Source organism: Ixodes scapularis, unplaced genomic scaffold (genome assembly GCF_016920785.2).
Source record: "Ixodes scapularis isolate PalLabHiFi unplaced genomic scaffold, ASM1692078v2 PGA_scaffold8__174_contigs__length_109621045, whole genome shotgun sequence".
NCBI lineage: Eukaryota > Metazoa > Arthropoda > Arachnida > Ixodida > Ixodidae > Ixodes > Ixodes scapularis.
In genome coordinates this window covers 10,838,810-10,861,350 of record NW_024609883.1, presented here as the reverse complement: position 1 = coordinate 10,861,350, position 22,541 = coordinate 10,838,810, and the positions used below count along the sequence as shown (strand labels likewise).

At 46.1% G+C, this 22,541-nt stretch overlaps 2 protein-coding genes across 2 annotated transcripts in view; one reads left to right on the top strand and one right to left on the bottom strand.

Annotated features, from left to right (window-relative positions):
- Positions 1 to 9,676: 9,676 nt before the first annotated feature.
- On the bottom strand, positions 9,677 to 21,179 carry LOC8029347 (39S ribosomal protein L16, mitochondrial). Its single transcript, XM_002404630.5, has 6 exons — positions 20,888 to 21,179; positions 20,728 to 20,796; positions 17,307 to 17,464; positions 16,270 to 16,401; positions 15,922 to 16,053; positions 9,677 to 9,971 (listed from the first exon to the last, which is right to left on the bottom strand). Exons 1-6 carry the CDS (start codon positions 21,105 to 21,107, stop codon positions 9,777 to 9,779), a joined length of 906 nt encoding a protein of 301 aa, XP_002404674.4. The 5' UTR covers positions 21,108 to 21,179; the 3' UTR covers positions 9,677 to 9,776.
- LOC8029348 (RNA polymerase II-associated protein 3) overlaps positions 21,174 to 22,541 on the top strand; it is a 58,826-nt gene continuing 57,458 nt past the window's right edge. Inside the window, exon 1 of the mRNA XM_029982744.4 lies at positions 21,174 to 21,667. Coding sequence (XP_029838604.4) covers positions 21,503 to 21,667 — 165 coding nt within the window. The 5' untranslated portion in view covers positions 21,174 to 21,502. The remainder of the gene's footprint in view (positions 21,668 to 22,541) is intronic.

Here is a 22,541-nt window from a genome sequence, read left to right as displayed (position 1 = left end):
CGCGAATGAAAGTGAGTGGATAAATGCATATACGAAGAAATAATAGACCTACAGTGGCTGTCTCTTTTATATTTAGGAGTTTACGTGCGCCACCTAGCCATTATAACCGTAATGATATCTATATGAAATTATATTTTGTGTTTGGCTTGTGTTTTGCTCAAGTTTTGCTGGACAAGAATGATGATAATATTACTATTATCTTTTTCTGTGCGAAATGTTTGGTGGGCGTCACTCTCCACTGAGTTGGTCGAACGACGTTGTGCGTACGCCGATCTTTCGTTGAAAAACAAGCGGCGTTTTCGGGTGGGTCACGGCTGACCGCAGCCGATTCACACGACGGAACGAATCGCGATTTTCGTCCACGGACTGTGTACCCCGTGTGCCACACGACCGTCACGTCACCGATTCTTGTGATCAGCGCCTCGTCCGCAGGCGCGCGGACCTTTTTTCACTGGCGGATTTTTGGCGGGGGGAAAAGAGTATTCTGGCAACGGTACAATGTTTTCCTTTCTTTTTCTTTGTTTTTCAGACGAATAAAACAGATGGGTAAAGCTTAGGCAAGGAGGATAAAAGGGTAGGAGAGGGCATGACGCCAGCCGCGTAGCCTTCACAAGCCATGCTCCCTTGACGCCTCCACCTCTTTATCATTTTCCTCCTTACATCTCCTCACTTACCAGGGTAATGTGACCAGATCACGTGACCGTAGCTAGCCTTCGTCTAGCCATGGGGTACTAAAATACACCACAGTCTAGCTTTTGATCTGATAAAACCTACCGGACGGAGCGCGCGCAAGCCTGCAAGGAGCTAGTCCTTCTACAATCAACCATCCATCTCACACGTGACATGTCACGCGCACCAATAGCCAGAGAGATCTGCGGTCACGTTGGCCACAACATCGGTTAAACTTTTTATGACTAGGCTTCACCAATATTGCAACGTGCCCTCTCCTAGTACTTCTAACCTCCTTGAGCTTAGGGATGCCGCGAACCACCCCAGGTTCGGATTCAAAAGGTTTAGATATTTTGAACGGTACGGAGGTTCGAATTAGAAAAATTCGCAACTTTCCAGAATCGTGGGGTTTCGAATTCGAAAAGTTTGAAGCTTTGATGAATTCTAAAAGTTTGGGTTCGATTATTTCGAATATTTGTTTACTTGAGGTTCGATAAATTTGAAGATTTCGAACTTCCCTAATTTGAAAATAGAGAGATTCGGATGTTTCAAATTTTTTTGGATCAAAATATCGAAAAATTCCAACGTTTCGAAATCTTAAAGACATAAAGTTGATATCGAAGATTTCGAATTTCTTTCTACATAAAGTTCGAAAAGTTCAAAGGTTTCAATTCTCTTTTAAAACTAAATTCAAAAAAAAAAAAAAAAAAAGGTTTTTAATTTTTTAAGTTTAAGTGCGCAAAGTTCGAAGTCCGGTTTTCATGTTCCGCAAGTTTCAGTTTCAAATAACGTTTTCACGCCTCACTGGTTTTCACAAAATCAGGTTTAGAAAAGTTCGCGCGAAGTTGGTCAGGCAATTAAATGAGACGACGAGTGTCCCAAATGTGCTGGAATATTTGCCAGTGCAGAGTGACGTGTGACAATAGATCAGTAATTGTGACCGCCCGCCAGCCCGGGGTGGTCATTAACGTGCATCACGAAGTAGTGATCCTACGAACGCACTGTTTAACGATACTCATCCAGTTCGAAACGGCCAGGGGCAGGCAGGTGGTTGAGGCTCAGAAAAACCTTCAAGTGATCTGGCAAACTGCCCCCTACCCCTCGCACGCTGGTAGTAATCCGATCGAACGCCGCCCGAGTGACGCTGGCATATAGTAAGTTTTGTTTGTACATGATGCAAAATCCTGAGACTGGGAATGCAATTTGAAAGGAAAAGTGTAAGAAGACAGAAAAAAGGGGACAGGACAACGTCTCAAACTCAGCTCAGGTGAGTTTGAGACGTCCTGTCCCCTTTTTCTTTCTTCTTACACTATTTCTTGAGAATTTCATTCCCAGTTTTAAGATTTTGCATCATGATCAACATACACCAGCTCGCCTGCACCTTGACAATTTTTTTGTGTGTAATTGCTTTGGATGTTTATTTTCTGGGGCGGAAGAAACGCTGAGCAAAAAGCATAGAAGCTGACGCAACTTGAGGTCGAGGAGCGTTTTACCATACCAGTGGCGTCGAAAGAGGAAAAACGGGGGGGAAGGGGGGGGCTCCAGTCTCTCTCTCTCTCTCTCTCTCCCCCCCCGTCCTAGATGTTTCGGACTGTTCAAGAAAACAATACGGGGAAAGAGGGAATGGTCGAGCTTATTTTAATCTGAAATTATTTATGCATATGTATAGCTACTGTCGCTCTTCACTGCATAAAAGATCGCGTAGATGGCCATTGTTAGAAACTCGTCAGAAGGCACTACTCGTCACATGCTCGGTGGCTCGGAAGTTCAAAGCTATGTCTTTTCGACCTAAATAACTGTGCCATTGGTAAAAAATAATCAATAATTAAACATAACAATACACGCAAAAATAAAAAGTCGTAGAGAAAAAAAAAACTATCAAGAACCTGCCGGAAGTGTTGTATTCTTGCATATTCAGAGGCCCAGAACTATGAAACAAATTTCTCCTACCAAAATGTGTACAGGCCAAAAAAAACACGTCCCAAAAACATTTTTTTTTTTTTTATGACGTGTTGAACTTGAACAATTTTAGATATCTCCCCCCATGAATTAATTTATTCCTCCACGTGAAAAAAAAAAAACAATATATTATTTCGTATTCTGCAGACGGTAATGATATGTACTGTCTGTGGTGTTAATTTAATTGCGATACCTCAAACTATGTAGGCAAAAAAAATTACCAGGTTTAGGGCATAATTGCCTGTAGGTACATGTTTGGATGTTTCCTCGAAACTCGTCTTTAACAACAATAATTATATCTTAAGGCGACCCTTACCTAGGCTATACATAGATCATTCATTAAAAGTTTAACATCTCTACTATAAATAGCTTCGGCTATACAGTATAGACCACTTACAACGTAACCGCTTATAATGCAGGACCGGGTATAACGCGGCGTTTTTAAACCACCAGTTCGCCTCCCATAGAACTCCATGTAATTACATACCGCTTAAAATGCAGGCGCGCAAAGGGAAATACCGGTTATAGTGCGGTTTCTGGAACAGCCCGCCGACCGCGCCGACCGACCAGTGCAGTGAGCACGCTTCCCTGTGCGACACTAGATAACGGCGCTAGCCGCAAGCGGCTCTCGCGGGGCAAGGAGGTTGCTCGAAGAAGCGGGGAGCAGCGAAGAGAGAGGCTTCAGTTGCCATAGCAACGGAGAGACGCACGCACGTGTCGTTCACGTGCGTGCATCTCTCCGCTGCGTTGGAAACAACCGCAACGACAGACCAATCGCAGGTCGAGAATTGTTCGCTAGCGTTGCATGCCGGTCGCGGGCCGGCTGCTTCTATCCACAAACATGGCGTTTGTTGTGATCGTCGACGTAGACGGCGTGGTGGAAGCTTATTGTTCCGCGTAAAAGCGCTATCCTTGACTGTGAATTTTCGTTGTCTGTCGTTATGATAACCCAGCACGTACTAGAAGGGAAGATCCACCTACTCGTGCGGCGATGTTGTGGCAACGCTCTTAAGAAAGCAGAAATGCCCGTGTCGTCGTGCTTGTTTACTTCGACTACAGTGGTGCTTTCTAAGCATTTGTGTTTTCGAACATCGCCCGGATCTCTTATTTGGAGCATTTCATGCCTGCGCTCAAGTTGAAGGTATTACTGGCGCGTACCGTATAAAGGATGCGAATTTTCACGCGTTTTCATCGCCGGAGAAAAGTGATTAGGGTTAGCAATCCTGAACGCTCGCAACGTCCGTCCGCAACCTGCGATGCCGTTAAAAGGCTGGGCCAGGCAAAAGTCGCTCATTTCTTTCAAAATGTGTGACACACTTGAGACAGAACTGTACTAGTCTGGTGAAATAAAGACTTTCCTCAAACTAAGCTTTATTTTTCATCTAACATAAAATAAATTCTTTTACAAAGGTAAGTTGTCTCATATGGCATGTATTTTGGCCTGAAAAATTGATGTTTTGGTTATAGCGCGGTACCACTTATAGTGCGGATTTCCGCGACTCCCGCGACATACGTTATATGCGGTCTACACTGTAGCGCGCTTCAAATATGGCACAAACGACAATTGTCAAAAACCCGCCGTCCTTCCTCGCTCCTTCAGGAATCTATTTCTTTAAAACCAAGCATGCCAAATGATTGAAATAAACGGCATTGTCTTTCGCAAAGAATGCGGCACCACATGTAAAAATGCGATAAAAAAAAAATAAAATTACGAATGTACCTCACTGCTTGAATCCAAATGAAACTGCCTGCCAGTCTTTCGAAGTTTGAGAAACTTCGACCTTTTATCCTAAAAGTTCGAAGTTCGTCAAACTTCTGAATTTTCAGGAATCAAAGTTCAACAATTTTCGAATTCTTTAGATTAATAAGTTCGAAAATTATATAATTTCTTAGCGTAGGAAGTTCGAAAAGCTTCGAACTTTTTAGTGCGAGAAATTTGGAAGTTTGAAAATCATTGAAGTTTTTAGTTTATCAAGTTCGAAAGTTCGACAAGCCTCGAATTTTTCAGCGTAATAAGTTTGAAAGTTCGAAAAGTGTCGAACTTCTTAGCTTAATAAATTCGAAAATTCGACTTCCGTCAAATTTCTCGATATGGAAAGTTCGAAAATTCGAAATCTTTAGAACCTTTCGAACCCCTTGATTCGATCATCGAAACTTTGGTTCGGAAAAAGTTGGCGGCATCCCTAGTAAAGCTATACATGGGTTGCACTGACGTCACATCGCATACTTTTGACCAGCATGTAAAAGGAGGAGAGGGAAGCTGCTTTTGTAAGAATTTTGAGTGATGGGTTAATCTTCTATAATCTTCTGGGAGGAGAATAGTGACGCCTCTGTAAATCCGGGAGGTACAAAAGAGGGTCCTGATAAGAGGGGAGCTCCCTCTTGCCTTCTTCTCTGGTGGCCATCGGAGTGCTCTTTGAATGACTTCACATGCAACCCATGTATACGCACTATGTCGTGCATCTTGACCAAAAACGGCTATACGCACGATGCAAAACTTGTTGGGGTCTCGTGTAAAACAAATGGTCAAAACTAGTTTCTGAAGCAGTGGCGTAGTGAAGTGGAAAGGTGTCTGCCTTATACGCAGTGGACCCAGGTTCAATCTGCAGCGTGGGCTTTTTTTTTTTCTCAAACATTTTTTTTACGAACATTTGGTGATATTTACATCTTTTTTACATTTATCACTGTAAAAAAAAAAAAACTAAAAAAAAAATGTTGTCGAGAAAACTTTGCTGAACTAAATGGTATGGGACATCTTTCCAAAAATGCAATGGGGGACAGCGGGCTTGGGTTGCCGGCTGGACGCTGCGAAGCAGCATGTATGGATGGCCAAGTTGGTTAATAGGTTTGTAATTAGCAGCCGCAGACTGTCACTGCGAAGCAGTGTGAACGCAGGCGGGGGGGTGGGTTAACGCTATCCCCAGTGATACAAGCGCCGTCCGAAAAGTGTAACCCAAATGGCACGAGCTCAACGCGTCGTGCATATAGCCATTTCCGGGCGAGATGCACGACCTAGGGAGTATAGCTTTACTCAATCAAAACCAATAATGGTGCATCATTGTGTTTTGTGCGTTTGCTGGTTGATTTTGTCGAGCGATTCTTGGTTCCATGCGTGAAAGAAACTGCAGAAACTTTGTCTGGCCGACGTGACGCAGGTTCTGGTACTCCTTCGGGTCCATGTAAAGAAGCTCCCATCGAAACTCGTCTAGCACGCAACAATAATTCTTACACGTCTGATCAGGCTTTCACCGAGCAAGACCTTGTGGTTGTGGTGGCTTGAATGCTGTGTATGTGCGCACAGTGCATAAAAACATCTCCAGACGCCCCTCCGGGAGCCTAGAACTTCGTCACTTCTATGCCGAAGCCTTCTCGAGCAGGAACAAGCCTGTGTCAATGAGATGCCTTGGGTTGGTTAAGCTAGTGGCACTTTGCACGAAGCCTATCATGGTGTTTTGTTTCGACAAACGGCGGCTTGGGCAAGTTGGTTATTCATGTCTCAAAATAACAGCGAAAGTATGAGGTTACACACAAACACACATCACCACCGCCACAAAAACAATCACAGCAGACAAAAAAGGCAGTCAAATTAGTCGTTAGTTGTTTATACAGCAGGAGGTTAGTCTGCCAGAGCATGGCGACATGGTTACCCACTGAAGATAAGCAATTTATCCAGTGCAGTACAACCACTAGCACGGGGTCTTTAACGTGCATCAGGCAGTAGTGATACATGACCGCAAGCCGGTACGATGCTCATCCAGATTGAAACGGGCAGGGGTGGGGATTGAGCCCAGGATTCCTGGTTTCTGCAGCGCGAGCTTTCGCTCCACGTGCTCCGAGCTGGTGTAGCTAGCCCACTCGGCCACCGACCCCCCTCACAGCAGAAAAAACAGTCACACAGCGCTGACTCGCAACTCATTCTGTATTTGCACTTCTTTTTCCTCTACGACTTTTCAATACATTCATGAATATTGGCTTCTTTTTCTTCAACGTCCAATGAAATGACGTCACATACATGATCAATATGTGCATGGACTAGTCCGTTGTGTGATCGCAGTGCGGCGTGTGGGTTATAATTAGGGTTCCGTGTTTTCGGATTTATTTTTCGTCAAATTCGGAAGGTGTTTTTCAGTTTATTTTTGTTTCATTCCATTTTCTCCTAAATTCTTAGTTTAATTACGCAGTGTTTCCTGTTAAAACAAAATATATAAATTATATCTGCATGTAAACATATGCAAGATAAATAAATCAAATGTGCTTGTATCAATTAATATTTCTTAATTTGGTGTTGATGCCATTTCCATTGGTAATTCTAATGACAAAAGTTGCACACAAGTGTTGCTTCGATAAACACTACCTGCGTTCGATTTACTTACACCTCCTGCACCAGTGCAGAAAAGTGCAGGACAGTGTACTTCCGGTATGCGCATTGAGATACGATCGGAAGTACACTGCTCTGCACTTCTCTACACCGGTGCAGGAGGTGTAAGCAAACTGAACGCAGCTATCGATACCTTAAAATCAATAAACTCCCGGAGGAAGTTGCTGAGAAGCCATATTCATCCCATCCTATTCCAGCAATCTGTCCCACGGCTGCGTGAGGTGTAGTGGTTAAAGAGCGACTTACAACATAATTTACTGTACCCTCCTCGCCACCCTTCCGCTTATCTCCTCTTCCTGGTATCTGGACGAAGGGCGGCCTCCTTTTGTTGCTGTATGTTAGGGCTGGTTAAGCCGGGAACTTATCCCGGTTTATCCAGCCCAAGATGCAGCAACAAAAAAAGTCCCCTCCCCCCCCCCTCCCTTGGTCTGGGAGAGGGAAAAAAGGGAAGCGTGGTGAGGATTTTACTACCTTGCCAAACACCTTTTCGTAGGTCAGGCTTTAAGGATGTAATAGAGAAGTTTGAACTGCCCCTCTTCCCAATTTTATGCTATCTCTATGGTCCATATAGTTTTCACTATTACAAAAACGCAGTCTCTCCTTCCTCCAAAGCACAAATAGTATGGCCCAAACAGAAAACCATAACAGTGGCTCTTGTTGTGACCTGAATTTACCATGACCCGTTGTCCTGAATGAACCTTGACGAGAATAGCGGTAAGGTCCTTTTTGACAATGGTCCGAGATTTGAAAGATAATTATGGTGGCATTTTCCCAGAATGATTGACCCTGTGCTAACCAAAATGTAAAATAGCATCTTTTTTTTTTAAAGGGTAGGGAGATTAGCACATTGCTAATCCCCCCATCCACCAAGGTGTGTCAGGATATCGGGATCTCATCAGGCTGCAACAGACACTTTTTGTTTGGGTTTCCTCCATTCTGTACAAACGAAAAGGGGAAGCAGAAGTCTCATACAGTATAGACCACTTACAACGTAACCGCTTATAGTGCAGGACCGGGTATAACGCGGTTTTTTTAAACCACCGGTTCACCTCCCATAGAACTCCATGTAATTACATACCGCTTAAAATGCAGGCGCGCGAAGGGAAATACCGGTTATAGTGCGGTTTCTGGCACAGCCCGCCGGCCGCGCCGCCGACCGGAGCAGCGAGCGCGCTTCCCTGTGCGACACTAGATAACGGCGCTGACGGCGCGAGCAGCAAGCGGCACTCGCGTGGCAGTTGCTCCAGAGCCGAGTTGCTCGAAGAAGCGGGAAGAAGCGAAAGGCTTCAGTTGCCATAGCGAAGGAGGGACGCACGCACGTGTCTTTCACGTGCGTGCGTCCCTCCGCTGCGTTGGAAACAAACAACCGCAGCGACAGACCAATCGCAGGTCGAGGAGAAGTGTTGCGCACATGCCGGTCGCGGGTCGGCTGCTTCTATCCGCAAACGCGGCGTCGGTTGTGATCGTCGTCGTAGAAAGCGTTCATCTCATCGTTCCGCGTAAAAGCGCTATCCTTGACTGTGAATTTTCGTTGTGTGTCGCTATGATAACCCAGCAGGGAAGATTTACCTACTCGTGCGGCGATGTCGTGGCGGCGCTCTCAAGGCGGCAGAAACGCCCGTGTCGTCTTGTTTGTTTACTTCGACTACAGTGGTGCTTTCTAAGCATTTGTGTCCTCGAACATCGCCCGGATTTCTTATTTAGAGCATTTCATGCGTGCGCTCAAGTTCAAGGTATTACTGGCGCGTACCGTGTGAAGGATGCGAATTTTCACGCGTTTTCATCTCCGGAGAAAAGTGATTAGGGTTAGCAATCCTGAACGCTCGCAACGTCCGTCCGCAACCCGCGACGCCGTTAAAAGGCTGCGCCAGGCAAAAGCTGCTCATTTCTTTCAAAATGTGTAACACACTTGAGACGGAACTGTACTAGTCTGGTGAAATAAAGACTTTCCTTAAACTAAGCTTTATTTTTCATCTAACATAAAATAAATTCTTTTACAAAGGTAAGTTGTCTCATGGCATGTATTTTGGCCTGAAAAATTGATGTTTTGGTTATAGTGCGGTACCGCTTATAGTGCGGATTTTCGCGACTCCCGAGACATACGTTATATGCGGTCTACACTGTATACATATGCATGGCTATGCCCCAAACACTTGAACCTTTCTCTTCGTTGTCCTCAATATATTTCTAACGGGTCCCTATCACAAGAGCGAATGACATTTTAGCGAACGGCGACATTTGAGCGAATGGTCGGTTTAGCGAATAACGGGGGCGCACGTTAACCCATCCGTCGCGCTGCGCTTTACGCCGCTTCGCGGCGACAGTCTACGGCAACTCATTACAAAAATATGAACTCACTTGGCCCACCCGAAAACGCCGCTTCGCGGTGTCCGACTCTTCGCTAAAGTGTCGTTCGATGAAACGTGGGCGTTCGCTAAAACGTCATTCGATCAAGTGAGTGCCTCCCATTTCTAACAAAGTTTTTAGACCTTTGAAATGCACTATTCCAAGAGCATAGAGAGGGGTGGAAGTTCCTTGGATCCCTCCCAAAATAGAAAACACCACCCTCGAGACCAAAACGTATTAAGCTGTCTAATAATCTCCATTAATTAATAGCTTAACACCACATCCATCATAAAATGAAGAAAATTCACACACAAAACACTTAGAAACAATTCATCATTTTATTAACCTAGCTCTTCGATTTGTGGCAGATGACAAGAACTACCGTATCAGTATGAGGCCAGATGTTATACATGGCACTGTCCCATCAAATGTACTTGGTGTAGTACTTCTTGTCGTACTTGCTGATCCACTGCTGGGAGCCCTGCATCTGGTAGTCAATCACCCTCTCGATGCTGAAGGGGTTGATGTTCTTCTGCACCATCTCCTCCTCCTGCTTCCTCAGGTTGTCCAGGACCTCCTGGCTGATGGGGATGGCATCCACAGGAAGCTTGTAGCATACCTAAAGCAGAGTTCACAAAGAAGAAAATTGGGGAGTGTGGATGCGTGCAGCGTGGGCCAAACCATTCAAACACAGCTTAAATAGATATCAAAAACTAGCTTTACAAGCTTGGAAACTAATTCAGTGCAAAGACATGGCTGAGTAGTGCAACCCTTTTTTGAAAATATCAAAGGAAACCTGCCCTAATCAAAAGTTACAACTACACACTCAGCCATAGAAACAATAATTTCCTATGGCTGAGCGTGCAGTTAAGCCTTTTTAGTATGCATGTGCAAGAAGTAGATTTTTACTTTTACTACCCACTACCACTTTCTAGTATGTGCCGCCTTTTCCACCGCTTGGTGGCGGGTATGTCGACGGCATTTGTTGATTTTCTGATCTAAAATACTGAAGAAAAACTTTTATAAGTAATTGAAACGGTTCGCGCCACTTATATTTTGTATTTCGACTAAAAAGAAGCTTTTAGCGGCTCTGACCAGTAGTAAGCCCAGGACCAAAGACGTCACATATCGCGCACCTTCGGTACCGCGGGTCGCCCCCGTCGGTGGAGGAGGTTTCCGCGTCGTTCGGTTAAAATATGACGCACTGATATTTAGTTACTCTCTCCGTGCCCGCTGACTTGCCCGAACCCCAGGAGACGTGGAAACCGCAACAAAGGTAGACGCTTAAATATGATTGCAGGGCCCCTTTAATCACGGCGGGTTAGCTCCATTGAGCGCACTTCTTACCGAACACCAGTGCACAGCGGAGAAGCAACACCTGCAGAAGCGTATTCGGTAAAGGGGTGTAGGACACCACAAAGATCGTCAGGCCACACGACTCCGACAAATCGTTCGGTGCTCCGCTTCCAGCCGTTCTTTTTGCCGGGGGGAAATTTTCCCCCGTCAAATCTCCCCCTCGCTTCCTCCATGGTGGCCTTGATCTGCTCATTACGTGGGTCCGGAGAGCCACTCACTATCCTGCGTCGAAGCGTGCATTTTGCTTTCCGCAGGGAAAAGGAAGGACACCTTCATGTCATTCTCTTTCCCGTTTTCGGGACTTCCAAAGCGGCAGAGGCCTTGAGCGATTGACCGACAGTCAAGAGAGCGTGTGAGTGGCTCTCTGGACCCCCGTGATGAGCAGAGCAAGGCCGCCATGGAGGAAGCGAGGGGGAGATTTGATGGGGAAGGGGGGGGGGGGGGGGGGAGTTTCCCCCCCCCCCCCCCCCCCGGCAAAGGAAAACGGTCGGAAGTGGAGCACCGCACGATTTGTCGAAGTCGTGTCACCCGACGAGTTTTGTAGTATCCTCTTTGGACACCCCTTTAGAAGCGTGCCCAAGAGGGCTAACCTGCCGGAATCCACACTTCGAAAAAATTTCAATATTGCAGTTTATCTCAAAACGAATATTGAATAGCATATTATTCGAAACTACTGGGTGACCCAAGGAGCGGCCAGGCTCTTTAAAACGACCGCAAAATTCAATTTCTTAACCTATCGCGCTACGATTTTGTGCTGCGTTGCCCACAGATGGTGCATCTTTTTTGTAAAATTTGCAAAGAGCAAACTTACCTGAGGAAAAAGTAAAGAAAGAAAAAGGCTCCTATGGAAATGCAACGAAGCCACCGGTCTTCAAACAATATGGTGCCGCTTCGCACGGGAGACAAGAGATGGCGCAAGCGGTCACGATGCCAACTGCCGCCAACGAACGAGCGTACGGCGCCGAGAGCCGGCGTCTTAAGCAGACAATCGTTTCGACTCAAAAGCGGCGTGCGTTCCGCAGGCGGCGACAGTTGTAGAAACAAAAACAGGCACAGTAACAACAAGGAACTGCAAAGCAGACGACATCAGTACCCCGAAAAAAACAGGCAAAATAACCCACCAAACCATTTTTAGAGTGCGGCTCTTAGCCGCCCGTTTCCACCTTGAGGGGCGTCGCTGTTGGCGTAACCGCGCGATGCATTATGGGTAAATTGCTCGCTAAATCTAGCGGAAAACTTTCTCCACTAGATTTAGCGGGGAAATTTTACCGCTAGGTTTAGCAGGGAAATTTTTCCGCTAGATTTAGCGCGGAAATTTCGCCGCTAAATCTAGCCAAAAAATTTCCCCGCTAAATCTAGCGGAAAAATTTTTCCACTAGATCTAGCGGGGAATTTTCCCTGCTAGATTCCGTGGAAAATTTTCCCCGCTAAATCTAGCGGAAAAAATTTCTCTGGGGGTGGTCACATGACCCCACCCCTCCGAGGTCACGTGACCTCCGAGGTTACGTGACACCCCCAGGTCACGTGATCCCCCACGTGGACCCCCCCTCCCCCGAGGTCACGTGACCCCACCAAGGTCATTGTACCTCGGGGGGTGGGGTGTGTCACGTGACCCCTCCCCCAGGTCACGTGACCCCCCAGAACACGTGACCCTCAGTACCCTTCCCTCCTCCTCCTGAAGAGCTGCGCTCTAATTCGGCGTTACAGTTGTAAACGGCTTTCACTTTGTTTTAATCGATTATCTGTCCATTCAATATGTTTTCTTAGTAAGGATGATAAAAGAATGCATTGGAAACTGATATCAGAAAAGCTCGCGCCGCTTTTGAGTAGAACATATCGTCTGCTAAAGACGCCGGCTCTCGGCGCCGTATGCTTGTTCGATGGCGGCAGTTGGCATCGCGACCGCTTGCGCCATCTTGTCTCCCGTGCAAAGCGGCGCCATATTGTTTAAAGATTGGTGGCTTTACTGCGTTTCCATAGGAGCTAAGCCTTTTTCTTTCTTGACTTTTTCCTCAGGTAAGTTTTCTCTTTGCAAATTTTACAAAAAAATGTACCATCTGTGGGCAATGCTGCACAAAATCATAGCGTGATAGGTTAAGAAGCCGAATTTTGCGGTCGATTTAAAGAGCCTGGCCGCTCCTCAGGTCACCCAGTACTATTCCAAAATTCAAATATTTGCAAAATCCTACTTTTAGACTAAAACAAAAGCATTCCTGTGGGCCATCGGAGCATTTCATTGGACAAAACAGGAGCAGTCAAAATTATTTTCTTCACCGCCTTTAAAGGGACACTGACAGGGTATTTATGGCCACCGAGATTTTTATTTAAACATGACCTAGTAAAGGTCAACTGGCCAGAACACAATTTGCGGCTCGAAATTCGTTTTCTTTCAGCTTGAAAACAGCCGGTCGAGAATCAATCGGTTTCAGCTAAGCTCACTCTATTCTATGGTCATATGGCATTCAAAGCAAAGCATACCAAATATGTTCAAAGTCATGGGTCATCTAAGGCAGTCATTCATATATTCGTATATGTTGTTTAATACCTCTACCCATTGCTCCTTGAAACACGCTTTTGTATTTTCACCAACTCTTTAGTGTATATTTTTCCATTGCCGCCACCACCGCCTCTGTAGGGTGGCTGAGGACCATGTCAAGCTGATTTATCAGCTTTTTTCTTCAGCCTCCCCCCATTTTTGTTGAATGGGAAAAAAGACTATTTGATTAGATTTGATTTTATTAAAAATAGAAAAGCATATGACCCTTATTCTTGTGGCCTCCAAAAAACTGCATACATGTTGATCAAAAAAAAAAATTGTACAGATCACAGGAGGTACATGTACTACATCACTCTCAATATGGCGACATACTGCGGGCTGGACAACACGATGGTGGCACACGACGGACCCATGTTGCGACGGACGTCGGGCCGCTACTTCAGAACTGTCGTTCGTGGCACCAGCCAACTAATCTTCAAGCACAGAATATAGAGCGAAAGGGATACAAGTGCGAAACAACCACACAACGTAGCTCGGCACTTCCTTGTCGTATGCTTCACACGCCGGAGAAGCAGAGAAAAAAAAAAGGGCGTTCGGGTTCACACGACTTTTGGCAACTTTCTCCTTCTCTACATTTCTCCCACACAGCATACTGAATCACCTCGCAAAAAGTTCAAAGAAATTTTGGGGGGTGATAGTGTCCCTTTATTGTTTCCATTAAATAAAATGTCACAAATGTCCACAGTTTTTCAAATGGACATAAAAGTCGTAACTGCATACTGAGCCATAGAAAATTTTTATATTTTACTTGTGACATCTAATTAAAGCAAGTACACTTTAAATTAAAAATAAAAAAAAAAAACACACATAGGCATTTACTTTTTTTTTCCCGTCCTTTTCAACAACACCGCAAAAGAATAGAAATGAGGCACCTAATTGCACCCTTGCGCTAAATTCCAGTTCCAGAGCGTGCAAAACTGATTTTTGAGGTTTATTTAAAGTGGTTTTGATCCACCGGGCCCAGCTGTACATAGCAGAAAGTCCATCAACAAAGGGGGTGGACTATCTCCCTGCTGTAGGGATGGTGAGTCTGGCCAGTGTAACATGATTGCTAACCTATAGGGTTCGTAATGTGCATCAAACGGTGCAGAGTTCACAGGAAACATTGAGAAATGACTTTTATTTTGTTGTTAGTTGTATCTCTGCAAAAATACTAAATAAAAAATAAAAAAAAACTGGTGGAAACCATGATGTCTTAGGGAGACTATCTACCATAGAGAGTAAGGCAAATTAGGCATGTGAAAACATTGTGACCTACCAAATATTCAAATATCAGTGTAGAGTGGAACCTTGCTATAGTAAAGATTTATATAGCATACATGCAAATATAGTAATGCAAACTTGAAATAGGCATCTAGTAGTGCTAGAGACATTTAGAGAATGGGCATAGGCTCTGCATTATTCTGCTCTATCTTGGAATCAATATATTATACTAACGTCAACTATGATTTGAAGGTTTTCGATATTTTAAAATTATTTTAAAATTTCAAATTTGATATGGTTGCAGTTCAGTGCGCTTTGTCCCGTAGCGCAGGTGCACTGCAGCAAAGCAAACACCGAGGAGGCAGTGTCGCCAGTGCCACTTTCCCACAGTGATGCAGGGAGCAAAGGGAAAAAGGAATTCTCCAAGGTGGGCCCGTGTGCACACAGTTAGAAAACATGTTCACACACTTGGGTATTTTTCTTGAACATGTTAAAACCTCTATTTTGATTTAAAATAAAGTGAAAACTAGAATGGGGAATGTTCAGCAAACATGCAACACTGGTGATTCAGACCGTAATTATAGTTTCATATTTTCTGCTCAAATTCTCACTTTATCTATACTTCATTTCACCTTACGTCCAGACACAGACAATGCTACAAGCGCGAGCAAACAGGGCCCTGAACACTACTTGCACTTTGCACAAGCACGCATGCTTGGCAGGGACGCTCAAAGCCGCGAGCTCGCTCTTCTAACTTCCACACTTAAACTGAAACAAAGTATTGTGCAGAAACAAAGATAATTTTTGAAGTGGACATATTGAACAACATACATTTTATCAAAAGAAGACTTCCTTGAATATGAATAGTGCTTACAGTTTGCCCAAGCTGAAGGGGACTGCGCATGGCGAACCTCCAACTCGGAAAGTCCTCCTGGAGATAGTCACAGCCTCTATCCTCCATCCCTCAATAGTGGCAACCGTGGCAAAACATTTGTAGGCCATATTTTCAAATGTTTAACTGTGAGTCATTCTGGTCAACATAATCTTAAAGTTGGCTTTCTCTGCCCACTGTTGGTTATGGGGATACTAAACGTTTATGGTAGAAGCTCCGAGCACCTCCAGTGCGATGACACTTTGGTGCATGCATAGTTAAAGGCAGAGTTTCTTATGCAGATGTCAAGTTGCAAAGGTATAGAAGATTTTGAAACCAGTCGGCACGAGCAGATATCCCCTACACACGGTAACAGACAGTCAATTTTCACAACTATTGATTAGTACCTTCATTTATCCATCCATTCATCACCAGCTATGGCAGAGTCAACATGGAGCGAGTTCAATGATTGTGCTATAAAGCACACCGAGTCAAAGCTTTAGAGCTTCAACACCCCTGAGCCTCACTAATGACTTTAATGGCCACCACAATGCTTTCTCGAGTGGTGGCTGATGCCCTTACCTCTTGGAGCAGCGGTTTCACTTCCTCAAAATCGATGTGGCCTCCCATTTCGACAATGATGCGTCCTGCCTTTACGGGGGTCACGTAGTGGTCAATAGACCCTTTGCCCTTCCCCATTCTTTTTCCTTGCCCCTGAAAAGAAACATTTTCCCAAACATTTATCTTTTCTCAAAATCCCCCAAAATTCAAGGATAAAGCCATACTTCCCGGTTTAGAGATACTTTGTTGACAGCATCCAGTAGCAAGAATGACGCCATGTACAATTCAGCCAAGCAAAAAGCAGCAGAATATAACTGCTAAAAACAATAACTGATGCAATGCATGGAGGCTGCAGCTTTCAAAGCACACCTTTTTTGTGATGGGCTTCCAGGGTGGGTCTATCCTCCAGACTGCAAACATGGTCTGTGTCTCGAGCTTCTTGTTGATGGTCAGCCGGATCATGTCAATGTGGCCAGGACGAAGGAACCCACCACACAGCGTCTGCAAGATTGTATTGACCGTCTGGAAACCCTCACCAGCACAGTAAAAAGGCAGCGGCAGCCAGTGGGCACCTGCGTCCGCTCACTTTCTTCCACTCCTCACTTGATGCCACCTTCCTTTGCAGCAGACACTTTCAGTCATACCCGTTTAGGCACCTACTTATGTGGGTAGTTGTGTTGGTTGGTGACAACCTTGGTTTCAGAGTGCATTTAAGAGGTTTACTGAATAAATATATCAGTTGAGTTTGAGACGTCGTCTGGCTGACTTCTTTCCCTGTCTCTTCTAGTTACGGTTGTTTCAAGATTTTCTCACTGTTTTAGGTCTCAAGGTTTTCTCAGGTGCTTTAGCAAAATGGTAAACGAAAAATGATATTTTAGCTAGATAGCTCTCTCCTGTCTAATGGCATGCAGTACCTACAGCTACTGATTCCCTTGTTATTCAATATTTGTTCTGTGCAATTTACCAGATGTGCAGGGTACAAACTGGACAGCATGAGACCACTACAGACTACCAGCTTGCATTCAACTTAACAAATAAGTGCTTGTTACCCGATCGAATGTTTTTCTGTAGGTCCCTTCTTTAAGCACCACAAGCTTGTGCACCCTTCACGTCATATTCACAAATGAAAGGGACCATAGTTTTCCACAAAGCCATTAGTCTGTTTGCAGTGCGCAGCCAATAAACGAGCTTAGTGCAGACGTTACACTAAGGTCTAAACAGGCGTTAGTATGCTGCGATTCATACACGGTGCGCAATGCCGTCAAAGCCGGTGGTACAAATCTGTTTTGATTTAGCATTTGATTTGCACGTGCTCTCGGGCACACGAGATGCCAGACGAAGCCACATGGTTGGGCCTATAACATTGTCTGCATTGTGCACTGCGGTAAACAGGAACTGCTGCTTACGATGATGCCGTACTGGTTGTAGAGCAGCTTGTTGTGCACCAGCTCCGGTCCACGTATCGTCGCCAAGTCCTTCACCATCTTGGGAGAGGAGACGCCTGGCGGGTACTGCGGGGTCTTCTCCAGAATTCTCAGCCTGCGTTCCTCCGGGAACTCTACGTCTGTGTGGGCAAACGGACAGCGAGTTACGTATCAAACCCTCTCGGCACGTTCACCATTGAGAGTCTGGATTTAAAAGGGAGCAACTGAAACCATGAAGAGCGTTTGAAATATAATAGCAGACGCCTCCTGCATTCATCAATTGCAAGTGTACATGCGTTGTATCATTGCCCAGCGAGGAGGAAAGCGGGAGGAGAGGCGGAAACACTTGTAGACGATCAACGCTTCCGTCACCTCCTCGCAGCTCGTATTGCAAACGCGGCCCATAAACCACGTGACTCCAATCAAACGGTTAGAAACACTATAATCTACGCTCGGTTGTTCCACTTCCAGCGTAAGCTTGAGCTCATTCTGGAGGCTGGGCATTCGAAAGAGATGCCCTGCCATTCTCACCTCATCAGTAATGTTAGCAAAAAGAGATTCGTTGAAAGTGATACGTCCTTTTGCAGTGCTAGTTGCTTCTGAGGGGAAATGGAACAATCCACCATTTTCCAAATTCCCGGTTTGAGAGTTTTCCGATACAAAGTTCCATGGACGTGACATTCCTTCAAGTAGCGAAGCTATCCTGCTAGCTGCACTGAGCAATGCGAACCTAGATGGAGGTTCGGAAATATCGCTCTTGTACCTATTGTGACTTATCTTTGGCCCCAAAGTTTGCTCCAAAAAGCCCCACCCCTCCTCTTCGTAATGGTGTCTCTTGTTTCCTAAATTTTCCTACCAAGAAATTCTCAAAACAAGTGTTTCCGAAAGGGGGCAAGTAAGGAAATTTGGTTCTCATTCTTATTTTCTTTGCACAGGTCGAGGGAAGGGAGAAAGTTGTTTTCCACAAACTTAGGGGACTTAATGGTAACTCGCAACGGGCAAGGAATAGGTGTTTGGGAAGTTCATTTCAGATCACTGCAGCCCAATGAGGCCAGCAGGATCTAACTTTGTCACTCAAGCTCCGGTAGCACACATTTGCCACCGGATATGCTCTCGGGACTGTGATTCTGCAGTATTCGTTTTCTGGGTGGCACCAGGGATATTGATGTCGCTGGCCTGCAATAGGGTGGAGCCGCCTCCGCGGGCAGGCTCAGGGAGGTAGCTCTCACTGAAGCGGCAATCGACGCCGAGCGGGAAGCTGGTGCTTTGGCTGCCGCCATGCTGCGAGCGCTAGGCAGTTCCGACGAGGCTTGGTGCAAGCTTGGGCCTGAAATTAGGGTTAAATATCCCCGAGTGCTGCGAAGGATGTTCGCATGAAGCACAATCTGTTTGGCAGCCTAGCTTGCCGACTACTCCGGTTAGCTAGGCTTCAAAACAGAAAATGGTCGGCAAGCTAGGCTGCCAAACAGACCTCACTTCGCACGATCACCCTAAGCTACGCTCGAGGCAACTTGCGGAGCGAAAGTTTACCTGCTTCTTGCGCAGGCGTTGCATTGACGTCAGAACGCCGAGCTAGCTGCCTTGAGGGTAGACCTCAAGGCAGCTAGCACTGAAGTCTACTTACTATTCATTCAATCCGAGCCAATCAGAGCTAGGTGTTCTGATGTCAACGCAGCCCCTATGCAAGGAGCAGACAAACTTGCACTCTGCATAATCTCAGGCCCGAGTTTGCACCAAGCCTCGTCGGAACCGCCAAGCGCGTTCACGGTACGCCGGCGGCAGAAACAACTGGGCGACCGTTTCCCACTCAGTGTCGAACGCCGTTCCCACGGCCCACCGCCACTCCGTTAACTCCGTTGATAGCCGATTCACATGACGAACCGAATAGTGACTTTTGTCCGCGGATTGTGCACCATGTGATCATCATGTCGCCGATTCTTGCGATCCGCGCCTCGTCCGCGGACTGATAAAGTCGAGTGCCTTTTCACTTGCGAAACTTTGGTGGGAGATTGACTTGAAAAGCGTTTAGTCAGGCAACGGTACAATGAAGTCTTGTTTTTTTTTTTTTTTTTCAGTTTTCGCACATTATAACAAAAATGGCACATGTGTTTTGTGCGTTTGCTGGTTCATTTTGTTGTGTGATTCTTGGTTTCACGCGCTAAAGAAACTGCAGAAACTTTGCCCGGCTGACGCAAAGCAGGTTCCGGTACTCCTAAGGTCCGTGTCAAGGAGCTTCAATCAAAACTTGTCTAACACGCTGCAATAACATTTTGCCAAGCCCAATCAGCTTTTTACCGAGCAAAACCTTTCTCCTGCCTGTGTAAGTGTAATGCACGAGCGCGGAGTGCGAGAAGGCATCTCCAAACGCCCTACTGCAAGCCTGGAACTTCGTTGCTTCTATGCCGAAACTTTCTTGAGCAGGACCATGCCTGTCACTTGTTACGTCATCGTAACCGATGCGTGCACTCGTGCCAGCCCATATGACTGGCACAAAGGGATGCTACGTCACTGCAACACCGCCTGGCGCGTGGAAGCTCGCACGAGTTTACGAGACAACAGCCGGGGCGAAAAAGGGATAGAGCTAGCAGATTAAACGTTCCAAGTTAGTAGCCACTCCGGGGTCTCCAGGCGTCCTTTTTTCGGTTACTTCGTTACTGTCATGCCTTGGGTTAGTAAAGCTAGTGGCACTTCGTGCAACGTCTGTCACAACGTTCGGTAACGGTGATGAGTTGAGCGTGTTGGTACATGGAATGGGGAAGTGTAAACAAAGTGTTTTCCTCTTTACTTTCTAATAAAATTTCTTTGTAGATTTTTCTTTTTAAGTGCTTTTGTTGGAGGACGTTACCGCATGAGGAAGAAGGTTTCACTAAAACTCGTTAATAGTCAGCCGTCTCGTCTCATCTCTCCTGCTTTCTTTTAGGCTATTTTTTTCCAAGGTGTTCGGTCTCGATCTGTACGCAACAGCGGCGTACGATTCTTTATCGCGGTAGCAAACGCCGATTTCTCTCTTGGACAACGGTGCCACGGTGCGATGTTGGAGTTTCGCGGCACTGTGGTGGTGGCGAACAGGTTCGGTCCGCCCTCGCTGGCGTCTGCTCGTAGTCTCCCTCATGTGGGGATACGCTTGGGAGACGGACAAATCGCGGACTTGTCGTCACGTGATCAATCCGTCCGCCGATTAGTCCGTCATGTGAGAGAGCTCCCCAAACCTCACCCGCTCCGCCGGTGACATCAATACAGCACGTTTACTCGACGATATGCACGGTCGTTCGAAGCGCTCCTTGAACGTTTTTTATATTATTTTCTATCCTCTTTTGTCTACGAATATCTAGTCTTCACTGACGAGCAAACCTGGTTCCATGTGCTCTAATGGAATTTTTTTTTTCAGCGAGAATGTACTCACCTCCGTAGTCCGGAGGGGCCTTCCAGAGTTTGAGTCCACATGCTTGGAGGAGTAGCGGCCACTGGCGACCTACGGGGGCGAAAGAAACAGCACTATTAGCCACGCTGCTTCTTATCGGAAGCTCCTCCGTGTGATTTAAAGTTGGGAAATAGATACATACACCGGCACGCGCCACTCAGCGGTTTTTTCGGCGATAGAGCCACACGGAGAGCTAACGAGGCCGCCATTTTTACGACGATAGTGCTTGGAACCGAAACTAAACTTATATGACCTGGCATACCTCGTTGGACCTGGCATTGGTAACTGGCAACTCTTTTTGCGTGAACTAAAATATCTGATAAAAATATATCTTTTATTTTTTTTAACAAAAAGTTAAACATGTAAATAACCGCGACTACATGAATTTAAATGTTTCTTTGGTTGCCTAACGATAGCCGAAACCGTCCGCATTTGGAACAAGGCGCACAAGAGGGTCACGAACATTGTGAATGGTCGGCTGTGGTATGGTGTACTAGCTGTGGGCTGCTTCTTTGCTGCAGCAGCTGCAGCCGCCGCATTTCCTCCAGGCTTTCAGCACCTCGTTTGACAAAGCAGTTTAGTGTCGTTTCTGGGAAGTTATAATCAACCAGTGCTGCGCTCCTGCCCCGTAATTATTGGGGAGCCTGGGTATAATTTTTGAGCCCGCATCTCTCGGCTGCTACAGTTAGTCGTTGATGCTCTGCATGCTTCGCCCAAGGAGCAGCCGACACTCCCAAGGAAGCTCACGCGCAGTGGCATGCCTCAGAAAGTCGCTGTTTCTCGACACGACGACGGAGTGACCGAGGAAGGCGCTTCCCAAGAGTACCGGGACTACGTCCGAAACTTGAGAAACTGGGAACAGAGCGTCAAAATGAAGGACTCCGAACTTCGCTCTCTCAAATCCAAGCTCCAGTCACCCACGGTGAGCGCCGGTTCAATCGCGTAAATTACGTCTAAACACCACTTACTAGCTGTACCGCGAACCGAAGGTAGGTAAGGGTGCACATGCGTTCTTGGACTTTCGTGATCGTTTATTTATTTATTTAGTCTTCGCGCTTCAACGTGGAAACGTCTCGGCTGTAGACATTATAACAAGAGCCATATCTTTCCCGCAATTTTAATCCACTGCCTTCACGTGATGCTGTGAATGTGTGCCCAGTAGTGAACTTAATTGTTTTTGAGGAGGTAAGCTGGGCCGATTCAATTACTAGTGGCAAGCTTTCTTTACTTTCGCAGGTGTATTTCACTTTGATAAAGGGCCATAAGATTCTGGGAATCTTGTAGGAGTTAATGTGATCACAGGAACCGCTTTCTGACCAAGGCGTAGGTGCCCCGGAAGATCTCACTGGAGACGACGTGCCCACCAGTACGTGGGTCGAACTGCTACAGACATAGACACCCTTATTTGCCTTTTCACGGAGCCACAGAAGCAGAATAGACCTTTTGCGGAGCATGCAGTGCCGTCTGCTGCACCGAAGGGTTGCTGGAAACTGGCCGTTGCAGATGGCAGAAGTAACTTTGGAGGCGAGGGAGGAAATGCTCGTGAGGGCAGGCAAGCAACTGCATTGCTGTCTCTATCGTGGTAGGTGCTGCAGAGGCAAGGAGAAGCATGCAGGACATTCCCGCAATTAAGTTCCACACGTCGCTCACAGCCTTTTGGTATTTTCGCGAAACGTCTTTTGGCTATTCATCTAGTGTGAAACCTTTGGCAATGGCTGTTGTCGAAGGAAAGGGCTGGCGTTAGAACAGTGCCTGGAATGCGTCTTAGACCGGTTTGTTCTCTGTCCCGTCCCACC